This window comes from Trachymyrmex septentrionalis, unplaced genomic scaffold, assembly GCF_001594115.1.
Source record: "Trachymyrmex septentrionalis isolate Tsep2-gDNA-1 unplaced genomic scaffold, Tsep1.0 scaffold69, whole genome shotgun sequence".
Taxonomy (NCBI): Eukaryota; Metazoa; Arthropoda; class Insecta; order Hymenoptera; family Formicidae; genus Trachymyrmex; species Trachymyrmex septentrionalis.
The window spans coordinates 2678697-2693637 of NW_017305873.1; the positions used below are offsets into that span (position 1 = coordinate 2678697).

Sequence of the window (14941 nt, forward strand, 5' to 3'; positions counted from 1 at the left end):
CGTTTTCAAATTTTCGTTTAATTTATCTCTGTCATAGGCTAGCTTTGACGCTATTATGATTAATGATCTTCTTTAAAACTGGTAGCTATACTTATGATTTTACATGCAAACAAATAACTTTTACTATATTATTAAAGAAAAAGGAAAGTGATAAATCTTTTCCTACATCAATACACAATTGGAACGAAGTCTCAACATTGATTTATGTAGTTCGAAATTCTTTTATCATAGACGATTTTATCGAATTCGGCGTCGTTTAACATCAGTTAGCAAGGAGCTTACCTTTCGAAGTCCGTGAGACGAGAAGAATCCCGAAAGCCCTTGGCGAACGGATTACTGTCGATCTTGAGCTTTGTGATCTGTAACAGGCGGAAAAATGGCCGTCGGTTAGTACATGGCGGACAGGAGATTGGTGATCGGAGAGATCCGGTCGCCCCCGGACTCGCATTAGCATCGGCGATCTCTCGCAAACTCCCCGATCTTATTACCCGGCGTGCGACAGCTCGGCTTCGCTTCGGGAAAATTACGTCACCGGACAGCCAACGGCGCGTGGCGGAAAACGGCCGGCTGTTTCGAAACGGTTCGTTCCATCGATCGAGAGTCAACGGCTCGTAAAATTAGAAGAAGGCGGCGAAGCGACCAACCTATACAGGGGTGGAGGGGGAGAAGGAAGCTGGGGAATCAGAGGGATCGGAGAAGAGATAGGGGAACGTCGCTGATACGCGTCGGAATCCTCGCGGGCGTTACGAGAGTGAACCGGGAATGCACTGGTTTCGAGATTTTTCTGGCAAATAGTATAGAGCTGCTAGCTGATTCATCACTCAAACTGAAAGATCAGATATTACTTTTGATCGGGATGAAATAAGCGCCCGTGATATTATTCAAATGTCATACGATAGTTAACCCTTCGATATCCTTGTAGCACAACAAAATGGACAATTCTTCATTTATTGAAAGACATTGTTTCGAGAATGGCATGAGAAGAATTATGGAACGTAACAAATTTACTAAAAATAAAAATTTTGCAATTTTGTGTAAATATGTATTGAGTATAGAAGTATTACAGTACACTGTGTTATTTAACAAAACGTCGATTTCATATAAAACTTCATTTTGTTAATATAAAAAAAAAGTAAAGCCTGTAGCCAAAGGTAGCAACAAAAGATAACGTAAAAGTGTTACGTATAAGAGTAGATATAATAGTGTTAGAGTTAATAATATATATATATATTAAACATTAAACTTAATACATATTTCTGATATGCTGAATGTTTCATTTTAATTAATGTATCTCTCGAAAATCGAGACGTAAAATTGAAAAAAATTTCAGACGAAAGTTATGTAACTCCGAGGGAGACATAAGATGATACCATTAGTTTGATCTTGGGTGATCTTATCAAGACCAGAGCAAAGTCACTTTTAAATGAAACTCTATTTTTCATTCCATATTCTGTATGCATATTTTACCAAAATAAATTGCTTAAATTTATTTTGTTAAAATATGCATTTATTAATATTTATTATATATTTATTAAATTGTACACAAAAGAATTCATTGTTAAGAAGAAACCGAACGATGAACTGTTCATTAATTTTCCTACAAAATGATAGCTTTGACCTCCTTTAGAGATGCCTTTAAAAATGCGTAAATAATGCTCGTTTTCAGTAAATAGTTGTAGAAAATGATTTCCTTTCATTTTAACCATTTTCTTTATAATGGATCTTTATATTTTCATTCTAATATTTTCTGGTATGTTAACAAGCAAAACTACCTCTCACTGCGAAGGCAAAGAACGCTTTGTTCACACTCGGCACTTAAAAAACCGTCGACTAACACGGTGGTCGACAGGAAGAAATCTGAGAAAGTTTGTCTACGTGTTGGTCTACACATCGTCACGTTTGTAGTAGCCTCTTAAGTGGTTGGACTGCATTTCCTCTCTCGCTCGTGTGCGCCACCCCTACGGAAATCTACCCTAAGTCAGATCTACACCCTAGTTTGGCGTTTCGCATTACCTACAGGCCCACCCACGACGGATGGGACGAATGCACAGGTGGCCCCATTTCCGAGGTCTTCCAACATTGACCGTTTAAACGATGGCCTTCGCTTAGTATCCTCCCTTTTCGGCGAAATCTTTGAGGACAGATTTCATTGCCTGATTCCCAAGGGATAATACCTGCGTTCCGACGATTGCAAAGTTTTCAAACAAAAAAAGATGTGTTGAACCGACAAAATTTTCCGCGTGTTTAAGCGCGAAGCGCATCAGTTTACATCGCAAAGTGCATGTGACCAGATATATATTTCAAAGAATAACAATAAGATAATTCATTTTATAAAAGACCGTAATCTTTTAGTATTTTATCTTAGTATTATAACGTTTTGCATGTATTCTCTTATTATAATACATGTATATCTGCATTAATATAATTAATAATATTAATTAATAATGATAATTAATTATCAATTAGTTTAAATTTTAAACTAGAAAATTCAAATTTATATCAATTTATATATAAATTTCTGTAATATTTTTTTACATAGTCCTACCATTTTTTTATATAATTTATCATTTTTTATAAAAATGTATTGACTTTGATCCTTCGAAACTTGAAGTATCGAAGATTTTCATACCATAGCTTTTCAAAACTTCGAAGTTTAAATGTCAAAGTTTAAGAAATTAATCACCAATTTTAATAAAAAGACAAATATATTTTTCGTAATAAATTGTTTGTAATTTTTTAAGATGTTTATTAGCATCAAATTATTTACCATTTTTAGGATATTTAATATTGGTGCTTATTAACATTAATATCATTAAATTATACTTGGCTATTTAATTTATGATATTATTGATTTAGCAGTTGTAGAATTAAATATATATATATATATATTGTATATACATTTGTACTGAAATTTATTATTTAAGCGTTAAAATCCAATTCAAAATGATAAAGCTTTTTCGTTATTGTGTATTCACATTCTTTTATTCGCGGTCTTATGACACATTCTTGATAAATATATTTTTTAATAAATTTTTCAAAAAATCAAATTTCCTAAATATTTTTCAAAACGCCAAAAGTGTTAGTCATACTTAAAACCGAACTTGGTAATTGGTGATTAGATGATGTCGTTAATTAACGTCTTCCCACGCGCGCTACTACTTGAACGAAAGAAAATATCGGCGGCACCACATAAAAATGTCAAACAAGCATAGTGATATCCCTCGACACGAACCCATCTAATTTCCGTCCGGCGAGCCAGCAGGCATAAATCAGTCTTGTCTTCCGGGTCGAGTGTCACGGACGAGATGCGGCACGGTTCGACACGTTCCTGCTGCTTCGACTGCTTGGGGTACCAACGTCTTTCGGAAGGCCTTCCCACCAGCTACCCGAGATGAGGTACAACACGCGTATATTTATTTGGAAAAGGGAGCCGCTTGTCGCAACTCCGTACTTGTCCGTAGGTGGTCCAATTAATCCACACTGTCTCAAAACTAGGAAGCAAACGAGGCGTCCCATTTCCACAATAATAAGCCAATTTGAAGAAAATTGTCGATATTAACTTAATACATAAAATATTTAAAAATATTTGAATTAGTAATGTGCCATAAAAAAACATTATATCTAAAAATATTCTTTGTGAAAATATTAAGACCCTATTTTTCAAAGAAGTAATACAGAAGATTTAAAGAACTTGTATATCTTCATAAATATAATATATATTATAGAGATAAAAAAAAATTTATAAGTTATATCTTATCATTTAATAATATTGAATAAAAGTAGTTTTAAAACCGATCTAATATTCACTAAGATAAGCGCTTTTTCAGAGCTAATCCAATGTTCAATATATTCCTTCATTTAAATACATGTCACAGTTTTTAACATTTAATAAGAACTTCTCCGATAAGCGAGTCTCGTAACAATTTACATTTGTAATCTTTAATTGACATATATGAGACAGCTATCATTTTCAATCTCCCATCATACATTTATCCAGCAATCGCAATAACTTTACGAGTCGTGGTAAAGAAATGTTCTCGATAAGCTTGTGGACGTGCGTTAGCATCTCTTCTCGTGTAACATTACGGACGAGAGAGCGAACGCGCCTCGACGACTGCCGGGACTGAAAGTCATCGCGCGACTTCCAGTTTATCTGCTCGTCGAAAGGTCGCCGCCGTTTTCGCGTCCTCGGCGACGGAGGACAAAAAAAGAAGGAAGAGAAGCAGCGAGGGAGCGGAGAGTGGCACTCTTGGTGCGTCGAGTGGGTGGTCCAATTACCCTACGGTTTCGCGCTCACGAGCAGCACGTGCAGGCCCCAGTAATAAGACTCTTTCCTTCAAAGCTGAGGCTAAGCCGGTGCTAAGTCCGGGGCCGCCTCGGTTTTAGTTACGATTCCGCTGACATCATTAGCCAAACATCTGGTCCGCCACGATCACCACCACCATCACCACCACCACCGTCGACGTCGTCATCGTCGTCGTCGTCGTCGTCGTCGTCGTCGTCGTCGTCGTCGTCGTCGTCGTCGTCAGCATCGTCGCTCCCTTGACAACATCTCGCCACCTCCGTCTACGTTCTCATCTACATCTCCTTCTCTCTGTCTGTATTCGCTTCTCGTCATCGGTCTGCCTGACGATTCGCGTCGTCGTCGTCGTCACTTTATGAGCGAGTCGCCGACGATATTCCGTCGCGTGGGTCTTTGAGATCCACGAAACGGACTATACCGGACGCAAGAGTTCAGAACAACTTCTGGTCTTTGATATCGGTGCTTTACCGTGTTTTGCCAACCGACGTTCTTGTCAAACTCTTTGCTTTACGGTAGGTCTGCAGTGGCGTGGTGTAACGTTTGCGAATTTTGTTCAACTCTACCCTTTCATCTTTATATAAAATTGCTAATTCTCGATTTTGAATATCTTTTCAAAATTTGAATCTCTCCAAAATCATTAAAGAATAAAATTTATCTTATATATTAGATATAAAAAATAAAATTTTATTATTCTTTCCAATCTTGATTAGCGAGAGAAAAAATGTTAGATTATTTAATAATACTACTGTAAAATTATAACCTTATGAAAGTCGTTTAGAACACGGAAAGAATGGTTTTGCTGAAGTATCTAACAATTTAACTAGATGTAGATCTGAAAATAAATTCTGTTACACTATAAAAATAATTATGTAGGATGCTCAAGTTGATTGCTAAAATATCAAAATTTTTGATTGCTCGTCATGCTTGAATTTTCTACACAAATATTTTGATGGACTAACAAAATTATTGTCAAGTTTACATTTAGCTAAATTTTTCTATATTTCAGCAAAGTCGTTCTTTCCGTGAACCTTATGTTTCTAAACAAAACTAAAAAATTAAACGGTCACATCGAGATCAACGTGAATCCCTGCGACGGGGGTTCTATCGCGTCGATGGATGAAATTTCCAGCAATGTGGTGTTGAAGCCTCGACGCCACTGTGGCGGGCTCTCCGACAAACGTGGTCGGCCCGTCGAAGTTATACGATTTCGCTGACACGGCTCGGGCAAACGCTTGGACCACTTCCCAGACCGATTTACGATGTCGGCCGTGTAGCGCGCAGCGAGTGGTACGCCGTGTGATAAATTCGCCTTGCATGCTCGACGTTCTGCACGGCCCGGTAGCCCCCGAGCTCGGTACTCGAGCGCATCGCCCGCCGCGTGTGAATAAATCCTCGGGGGAGATGCATCCCGAGAGATGACGCTCCGCCACGCATGAGAACTTATGTCGTGCCGGGCGCCATACGCAGTTCGCGAACATCGGACGATCTTTCGCGTTAGCCGAGTCATTAGGGAAAACAAGACGATTAACTGTAAGACTATTGAACGTGGCCGATACTTGTAATAGAGAAGTTCCACGTACATGGATACGTATGACAAAAAATAAAATTATATCTGATGAAGAACAAAAATATGATTTATTAATAATAGTTACTATTACTAGTTTAAATTTTAAATTAGGAAATATAGATTGCTATGTAAATTAATGATACATCAAATTTTTGTTAACAATACTTTTATAATTAATCCCCAAAATACCTAAATCTGTAGTATTGTACTTTTAAAATACTTACGACTGTCGCAAAGATAAAACGCAAGCTTACAGGTTTTATAAATTTTTAGGCAATGTTGTATTTGAAAATTCTTTAAGTCTTCACCATATTTTTGTCTAAATCTTCACATTTAAGGTCAATATTTATAGTTTTTATATTTTATTTTTATATTTTATATCATCTTAAATTCAGTCTTAAAATATCATGAATCAATCAGAGAACCATATCAGCATCTTAAAATATTGCTTAAGATCTATGACGTTTCGAGACCCATGAATATCTTTATTCAAATCGAGACACGGGATACGTCATGGGTCTCGGAAGATTGGATAACAGTTACGGACTCACTTTGTTACTGCTTTGTTACCTACGACAGTCACACCATCATCACGAACGTACCTTTCAAATGATCCTTTTTGCATCCCGCATCCTAAAGGAAAAAGTCATTGTAACGACGGAAAAAAATGATGACAAGGCACCCAGTATACTTGCAAAGTATACTGGGACTTTGACTTTCAAAGCGCGTCACGCGACGAAAACTTCAATGCGAAATTCACGCGTTTCCAAGGTCCGCGACATGGCGGAAAGCAATTTTCTGGGAATGCACGCAGGGTACCGACGTCAAACCCCGTCATCGACCGGACCGGTGGACCCCCGGCATGGCGAGGACAGATCGGCACGGCCGATCGAAGGACAGGTAGCCAATTACGTCCAGCTGCAGAGCGCCAGGTTCGATGAAAATTGAGAGAGAATTTGCGAACATGGTGGGCGGAGCGGACCCAGGCGGGCCCGGATATTCCAACGCCGACGTACTCGCAGTTAGCGTGCGGATCCGATTGGACCAGGAAGTCCTTCGCAAGGGAACGAGAAGAGAAGACGAGAGAAGTCGGCCGGTCGAAAACATCAAAAGCCGAACCCTAAATTAACTGCTTCTCCTCTCACGCAACAAATAAATAAAATTCTAAGAACAATAAAGATCTGAGATACATTTGGCTTAACAAAAATGAACACTCTAAAGCAGGCCTGTCCAATTTCAGCTTCGGGGCCAAAACGCAAAAGCCATCGATGCTCAATGTATACTTTCAGGGGCTGTAAAGTATTGATAAGTGTCGCTCAGATGCAACACTTTACAGTCCCCGAAATCTTACCCACATGAAATTTTTGCGTCGACGGCTTTGCATTTTGGCTCCGGAGCTCAAATTGGACGAGCCTGCTCTAAATCATCAAGTCTGTAAATAATATATGCACTTAGAACTTCTTTTCGAGACGCAATCGAATAGCTAACAGATCTTGTCATTTCACGATATTCTTTTATCTGATACACGATTAACGTATGTGCAAGCTGTCACGAAGATTATAAGAGCTTCTTAACGTAAACGTGAGTTATTAACGTGGATTTTGCGTTAATAAAAGATACGCGGAGAAACGCTTCCCAGGTGAGAATTGTATTTTAAACGACGTGTGCAATGTATTTTTCAACACCACTTCAAGTTTATTCCATCTGAGTTACGGCATCTGATCTTCGTGCTCAACGATTAAGATCAACGTAATTGAATAATAAGCGGCTGATTTCTCCCGGTTCCCGGGATGACTCACAGCGTCGTCGTAGATTTTTGATAGGTGAGGTCGTTAATTGCGCGCGTGTAAAATACGTTATTATGAAAATTCCGAGTAGACGTGCGTGTTCGAGGCCGATTTAAAATTAAAATGCTGGCGGAGCGTGTGCGCAAATGATTAAAACACTCTCGTCTAATAACCGCTCGATAACGTCTCGCGTATTGTTCCGGCGCGCGCTCGTAATCAAATTTGCAAGACTAATAGCGCGAGAGGCGACCGGCGACTCGGCGGATAAGCATCGTAAACTTCAGCTTAACGCGGAATAAAGTCGGCATTATTTCACGCAACGATAATATTCCGTTTATCGGGGAATGCGCCTGTCGATCGCGTCAAGATGCGTGTTGCGCGAACCTGGCATTGTGCGTTACTATGCACGCGTTTAATAGCAGCGATGGCCTTACACAACGATAAATCATAATCCATAATGGACAGCCTGGCGGATTTTTAAACGGAAATGATGGAAACGTCATGGAAGCCTACTTACCTATAGAATAAAGTGTAGCATTGTTATCCCATGTAATAATTTACTGATTATGTAATAACGTTTGCTCACGATGATGATATCGCTCTTTTGCACAACTAAAAAAAAACATGATTTTTTATTTATCGCCATGAATGAATTAAATAAATATTACGCCGTCAATCATTGGAAGTGGACAAACGTAACTTTATAAAAAATCGTTAAAACGTCACAAGTAAAAAAGGATGGTTCAAAAATTCTACACGATTCAAAAGGAATGTTTTTTTAAGGGCTGCGAAAATGATCGTGTTAAAAATATATTTTTTGTGAAATTATTTGATTAATAATTTTAATTAAATCATTTGATTAATCAGTATTGAAAAATAACTTCCTGGAAAGCATAATTTTTTGAGTTGTGCCACGTTTGAAATAAGGGAGCGATTATCATTTACCCTTAATATTTTTAAATTAAATTCTCGCATTCGTGAAATATATACAAATTATAATCTCTCTCTATGAGGATCTATTTTAAAATTTTGAATATTTGATATTTTATATACTGGATGCTGTCTAATGTAGTTTTCCGAATCTTCTAATACTATACTAAGAGATTGTCATGCTTCTGGATTATCAAATGTTGAGTCCTCGATTAAACTTTCGAAATCTAGGCCCTAGATCTCCGCCGGCGCCGCCGATTTCGAAGTGCTTGAATCCTCGAGTTTTCAAGCCCTGTAATATTTACATCCACAGATTTTAGACCCTTAACTTCTCGGCTTCCTCTAATCCTTGTATCCTCAAATCCTCAGATCCTCCAATCTGAGTCGCATTAGATCCCAGGATAATATTCTCGGTTCTCGCGATCCCCGAAACTCCTTCGGGGAGCTTACCCGAAGTGCACGTTCCCCTTTCACGCGGATCCTCGAGACGTGCACGCTCGGTGAAGACCGCGCGAAATGAAGCCGTAGGTAATTGAAAGGGATGCTTTCGCACCCGAGGCCCGGGTGTCTAATAATAGATTTAATAGAGACACGCTCATTGAGGAAGAGGGGTCCCCGCGCTCTCTTGCCTTGGCGCGCTATTTAGTCCCGCTTGTGTGCTCGCACCGCTACGCTCGCTCGCCCATCTCACCGCCTTTTTTCGCCCTTTGCTGCCGAAACGCCGCTCTGCCGTTATGGTGACGACTAGCGATAAAATTAAATTATCATACGCCGGCTGATTTATAAATACGTCGCTGCGGATGCAACACCGCGGGCGACGTTTTAATCCAAACGCGACGCCTTCGTCAACAGGGTGGTCCCGAAGTCCGTTCACATGCAATCCGAATTTGGAAATTATAAAGTATTTTATAAACTTATAAAGTACTTTATTATCTTCTTGCTCCATATAATATCTATTATATACTACATACATATAATAATAATAATAATAATGTCACTCCCTTATTTAAAAAATGACACGAAGATGTTTTAAAAAACATTTTCGAGTTATTATATCATAAAGGAGTTAAGTAAACATTATCCTATTAACCATCAAAAGTGAACTAACTTATAATTTTATTTAAAAAATCGAAAAAACTGTCACGACTCAAAAAGAATTTTCAAGGGTCATGAAACAAAAATTACTATTAATAATGTGATAACATTAAGAATATATTCTTTTTGCAACATTATTTGATTAGTCAATAATTTTTTGTCAAATTGAAAAATAATTTTTCTCCCTTTTTGGAAGACTTAATTTTTTCAGTTGTGTAACTTTTGAAATAAGAAAGAATTATCGATTATGATTAATTTATGACAATATATATCGAGATTCTTAAAACGTCATTTTTATATTGAACGCTTTCTGTACTTATAAATATCTGGATAATTATACATATTAAACACTTCTCGCGCGCAAATTTAGAAAAATAAAACATGTGCATTTGAATAAGTTATTTTTATTAAATATAATTCCGCGAAGTCATTATGCAAAAAAATTTTCACGTTCCATTATAAATCTCTTCTTTATTTACACTGTAAAAAATAAAATGTTAATTTTAACTTGTAGCCATATAATGGTCTTTCTGAGACATGCAAAAATGTTCAAATTAAGTTTGTGTTAATTTTAACATTTTTGCATGTCTCAGAAAGTCCACTATGCAATTATAAGTTGAAATTAACATTTTACTTTTTACAGTGTAATATTCCGAGAGAAGAACATTAATATCTATAGACATTGGTCGTAATTGGTCTCATTAAAATTACAATCACAAGGTTCCTGCATATACTAAGGAAGAAACGTTTTATCTCTGGACAGGAGCCGATGTTTTTGGTATATACTAGATATCGTGTTATAACACCGAACTCATGAAAATTCACACGGCCACTTGAGCGTTAATTCCCGACGGCAGCAGCCGGTAACACGCAGCCGCCGCCGCCGCCGCCTGCTGCCGCCGGTGTCGAAGTGCCTCGAGAAAAGTGTGATATTAACACGATCATTAACGTCGCGTCGACGTCGACGAGCGAAAGCGCGCGTTTTAATCTCCTCGCTCACGCAACGCGCGTGTTGTCTTGTCTGGAACGCGAATTAATTAATCCTCACACGCGATTTATTTCGCGCTCTAATATAGTCCGTCCGTAGCTTTGAGGGACATTTGAATCGCGAGGTTGTCTTCGTCTGAGAGACACGTCGGGGACGAGACACTGGACCGCGAGATAAGTCGTCTACAAGGGTAAAGGCGTTTATGGACCGATGTCGGCGATCACGGCGGTGAGCCTCGTGCTGCTATCCGTGTCAGCTTCCTCTTCAGCTTTGCCGAAAGCGCGACGAGAGAAGGCGGAGTGGTATTGCGCATAGGCGGGCATCACGTTCGACGAGGTCGAGACACACAACCGATGGTACCGCCGTGTGTGGCTCCGAGAGGAGGCCCTTCCTCCCTTTCTTCTTCTTCTTCTTCTTCTTCCTTCACCTCCCTGTCTCATTTGAACGCGATTATTTATGTTTTCTTTCGTTCGCGCCCGCGCCGACGCCGACGCCGACGCCTGCAGCCACTAAAACCAACGCCTCCTGCCTCTTCAGTCTCTCTTTTGCCTCTTCTGCTTCCTCCTTCCTTTTCTTAAACGTCGATCTTCGCTTCCTCGACCTCGAGGGGAAACAGAGAGGATGCAAACAGAGCCGTGAATTTAAGAAATTTATAACTGCGACTATCGAAGATTATTTGACAGCGAAAGGATTAGAGATATTCTAGATGTTGATCGAATTCAAGACAACACAAATTCAACTTTCAACTTGTAATAATCCGAAGACCCAATTACGCTAACAGCTACTAAAAAAGCTACTGAGAATTGGAAAAGAATCTTTTTCAAATTTTAAAGATTTTTAGAAAATGTCAAAGGTATACGTATATATACACTGTACAATAGATCTGAAAGCTTTCCTTTCTAAAGTTGCAGAAAATTAAATTTCCCTGCTGTTCTTTGTCACTCCTCGTCTCACTTTCTTTCTTCCTTCTGCTTCCTTTCTATCTCCTACTTGTTCCTGTTTTTATTCTCCTCTCTCGTGTTCCGTTTTCTCTCTTTGGCCGACCGGCTCGGCTCATTTGGTAATGCTCGAACGCGGTGGCAAGTGTCTGAATTATTGCCCGACACATATGGCGATTGTTAAGGGGCATAGTCGCCCATATTTTTGGACATTGCCCTACATAGACTAGCGACGGGTTTATCGCACTGTCGGGCGATTATTTCTGTCGTTACATCGAACTTTTCTCAATTCGATCGAAAATGTTTACGATATTTTATTCCAACAAATTCAGCGTGGCAAATATCGTATAATTATTCTTCAGTTAACTTGAAACAATTTACAGCCACATGTAACGATATTTATTGGAATATATATCTTTTTAATAACAAGTCTGATGTTTGTGCGTTTTGTAAAATTTGCATTAACGAGAATCCTTCTGGTCGTAAATGTGGGAAGAAAATAAAACGAGGCAGAATCATTTTGATGATGCTCGATGATGTCCCGCAACCTCGACTGTAACTTCCGCATCGCGCCGATTGCAAAGCAAACCGCGCTCATTTACTATTAATGCGCACTTACGCACCTAATTTACTGCAATTTTGCAGGCGGGAGACACTCGCACATCCTGCGACGAGGACACGAGCGTGCGCAAACACGTCGTTAAACGTGTGTCGCAATTACGTCACCGGTATATCGAGTAAGGCGTGCATTGTGCCTGCGAGCACAATTTTGCGCATCCGCAGGACACGGCGTCCTGGGACATACAGAATAATTATCCGTAATCGCGTAATTATCAGTTCTTCTTTATGCCCTGCGTCTCCGTCTTTTTGCTTTGCGCAATTAGGTACTCGGAACTGAAACGCATCATGCGGCCATCATGCACGCGTTTCTTCTTAATTCTACCGTGAAACGAGAAACGCGGTTAAAGGAAGAAGAAAAGAAACATCATTTATTAGGTACTCTCTGATTTTCTAACATAATTTCATATGATTATGTTAATTAGTTTCATATCAAGTACAGGGTGATCGACCCAGCGCTGTATCACCCGCTTTCGTTTGCTTTAGCACAACTTTAGACATGAGCATCAACTTCGCATAGGCACTTCTCCCCGTCAAAGAAATACAATATGTGACTTGCGAACACAGTCGGAGAAATTTAAATTTAATAGAGATAACAATAAAAAACAAGATAGATGAAAATAAATCGTCATATCGCATGTAGTCGAGAAATGTCGAGCTCGCTGTACGACGAGTTGGACTTCCAACAAGACGACCAGAAATACTACAAAGCGGAGTGCCACTTTGTTGACAAATAAATTTCTAAAAGTGTAAAGGCACTTCCTCGGGGCGGCAAGAGTAACGCGAGCAAGTACAAAGTGCGCGGACCGCGAATAATAGACGACCACGAAAACGTCGACTATGCCGTCGATAAATAAATATAAAGCAACAAAAAGCATTGAAATTTGTACCGTGGAGAAATTTGTAGCGTTGTTGTAAATAATAAATAGCAATCAGAAAAATGACGGATTCATACTGAAAAATTAGTCCGAAAGGTCGAAAATTCTCAATGAGATTCACGATGAGCATAATTCTAATAATTATATTTTAAAAATGGATAACTTCGACAATGGTAATATGAATAAGAAAATATAAATGCAATTATAAATATTCCTACACCGACAGAAAAGTATTTGGTATTTGTGGCTATAATGATACATGATAAGATAATTATAGTTATTACACTATTAGATATTAAAGAAGCATTGGCCTAATCCTTTAAGTTAAAAGAAATAACATTTTGTTTTTTTTTTAATTTCTATATAAATCGAAATATAAATTAATCCATTTTTGTAGTTAATTTCAAAATAAACAACGTCCATATTGACGTATGCACTTGATAAATAATAAATTTAATTTGAGTCAAATATAATACATCTTCTGCTAAACTTTATATTGAGTTATAAAATATATAATAATTATATAATAATTATATTTATAATTCTACCAAAAAATATCGATACCACAAATGTCTGTAAATTGTAGTTAAATTATAATAATAGCAGTTACTTTTTTTCTAAATGTAAATAAACTAAATTGATAAATTTAAACTAGTATCATTCTTCTTTACAAGTTTCAATTTAATTAATTAACTTATATAGTATAGCATTTTTGCAATTAAAGATATTATATATTAAAATTAAGTTTATTTTAAAAATTATCATCAACGAGATTTCATAACTCATTCGTGTTTCAGAAAAATCGTAGAAGAAGGAGTGACAAAGTCTTCGACGGAGTCCAACCGTGGAAGCGTTAGCTCGCATAATGGATGTCCACAACGACGGGAAGGAGGATGAAGAGAGGAGAGGGAGGGCAAACGACGAAGAGCACGACTACTATGAGAGAGGAGGCGACATCAGGGGGCGATAAGGAGCCGGCAGAACGGATGGAGGAACTCCCCGGCGAGCGGGCGGCCGGAGGGAAGGAAGAGAGGTGGCAGTTAGGATATGAATTATGACGTGGTGCGAGCGAGAAAGACGAATCGAGTCGGTCGTTACGAGGCTCGAGAAGGGAAGCGCGAAGGCCTGCCGGCGAAGTAAAAGGCAAAAAAAAGTGCCGTCCGCAACGATATACGGTATTGCGGGAAGAAAAAAGGCAGTCCCCGCTAAACGAGCGCACCCCCGACGATGACTGTGACGATGACGACGACGACGAGTGACGAGGAACGTGCTAACCGCGACGAATGGCTTTCGAGCCGGTATATACCGAACGGAGGGAGAATTCAGTACCAAAAATCAGTAGGTTGTACATATGGATGTGTAACCAGCGCTGGTGGGAAGTCCGTATAGTACTGAGATCGTTTGCCATCGGCAACCAACCGCGACTTGTCGGCGTCGAGCATGGCAACTTGAGTTTTGCGCGAGAACCTCTCAACCTTTTTTTTGTACACTGAGAAAAATGTTCTGGTTAAATCAACAAAAAGAAACGAACTAGAATGGTATTGTGAAGCCAAACAGAATTTCTGGTTATGGTAACCAAAATTAATTGTGCCTTTCAATCAACATATATTAAGTAGGTTTTACAGATGCACAGCGTCAGAATCTGTGTTACAGATTTTGACGTCAACCGCAGAGAGTTAATCAAATGTAAATGAAATGGGGGGTAAAAAAAATTGGCCATTTCGTTGGCGTTGGAATTGCTGGCACCATTCATTCTTTCCACCTGCATTCCATTAATGTTATTAATATTCTTGTCTTATCTTATTGCCCGCAACTATTTCAGTGTATCCCTGCTCGT

The 14941-nt window shown here is 38.8% G+C and overlaps 1 protein-coding gene across 1 annotated transcript in view; it reads right to left on the bottom strand.

The window, feature by feature from the left end:
- The window catches only part of LOC108753330 (T-box protein H15-like), a 57407-nt gene that overhangs the window by 917 nt on the left and 41549 nt on the right, over window positions 1-14941 (bottom strand). The window contains exon 5 of the mRNA XM_018494819.1: window positions 283-359. Coding sequence (XP_018350321.1) covers window positions 283-359 — 77 coding nt within the window. The remainder of the gene's footprint in view (window positions 1-282; window positions 360-14941) is intronic.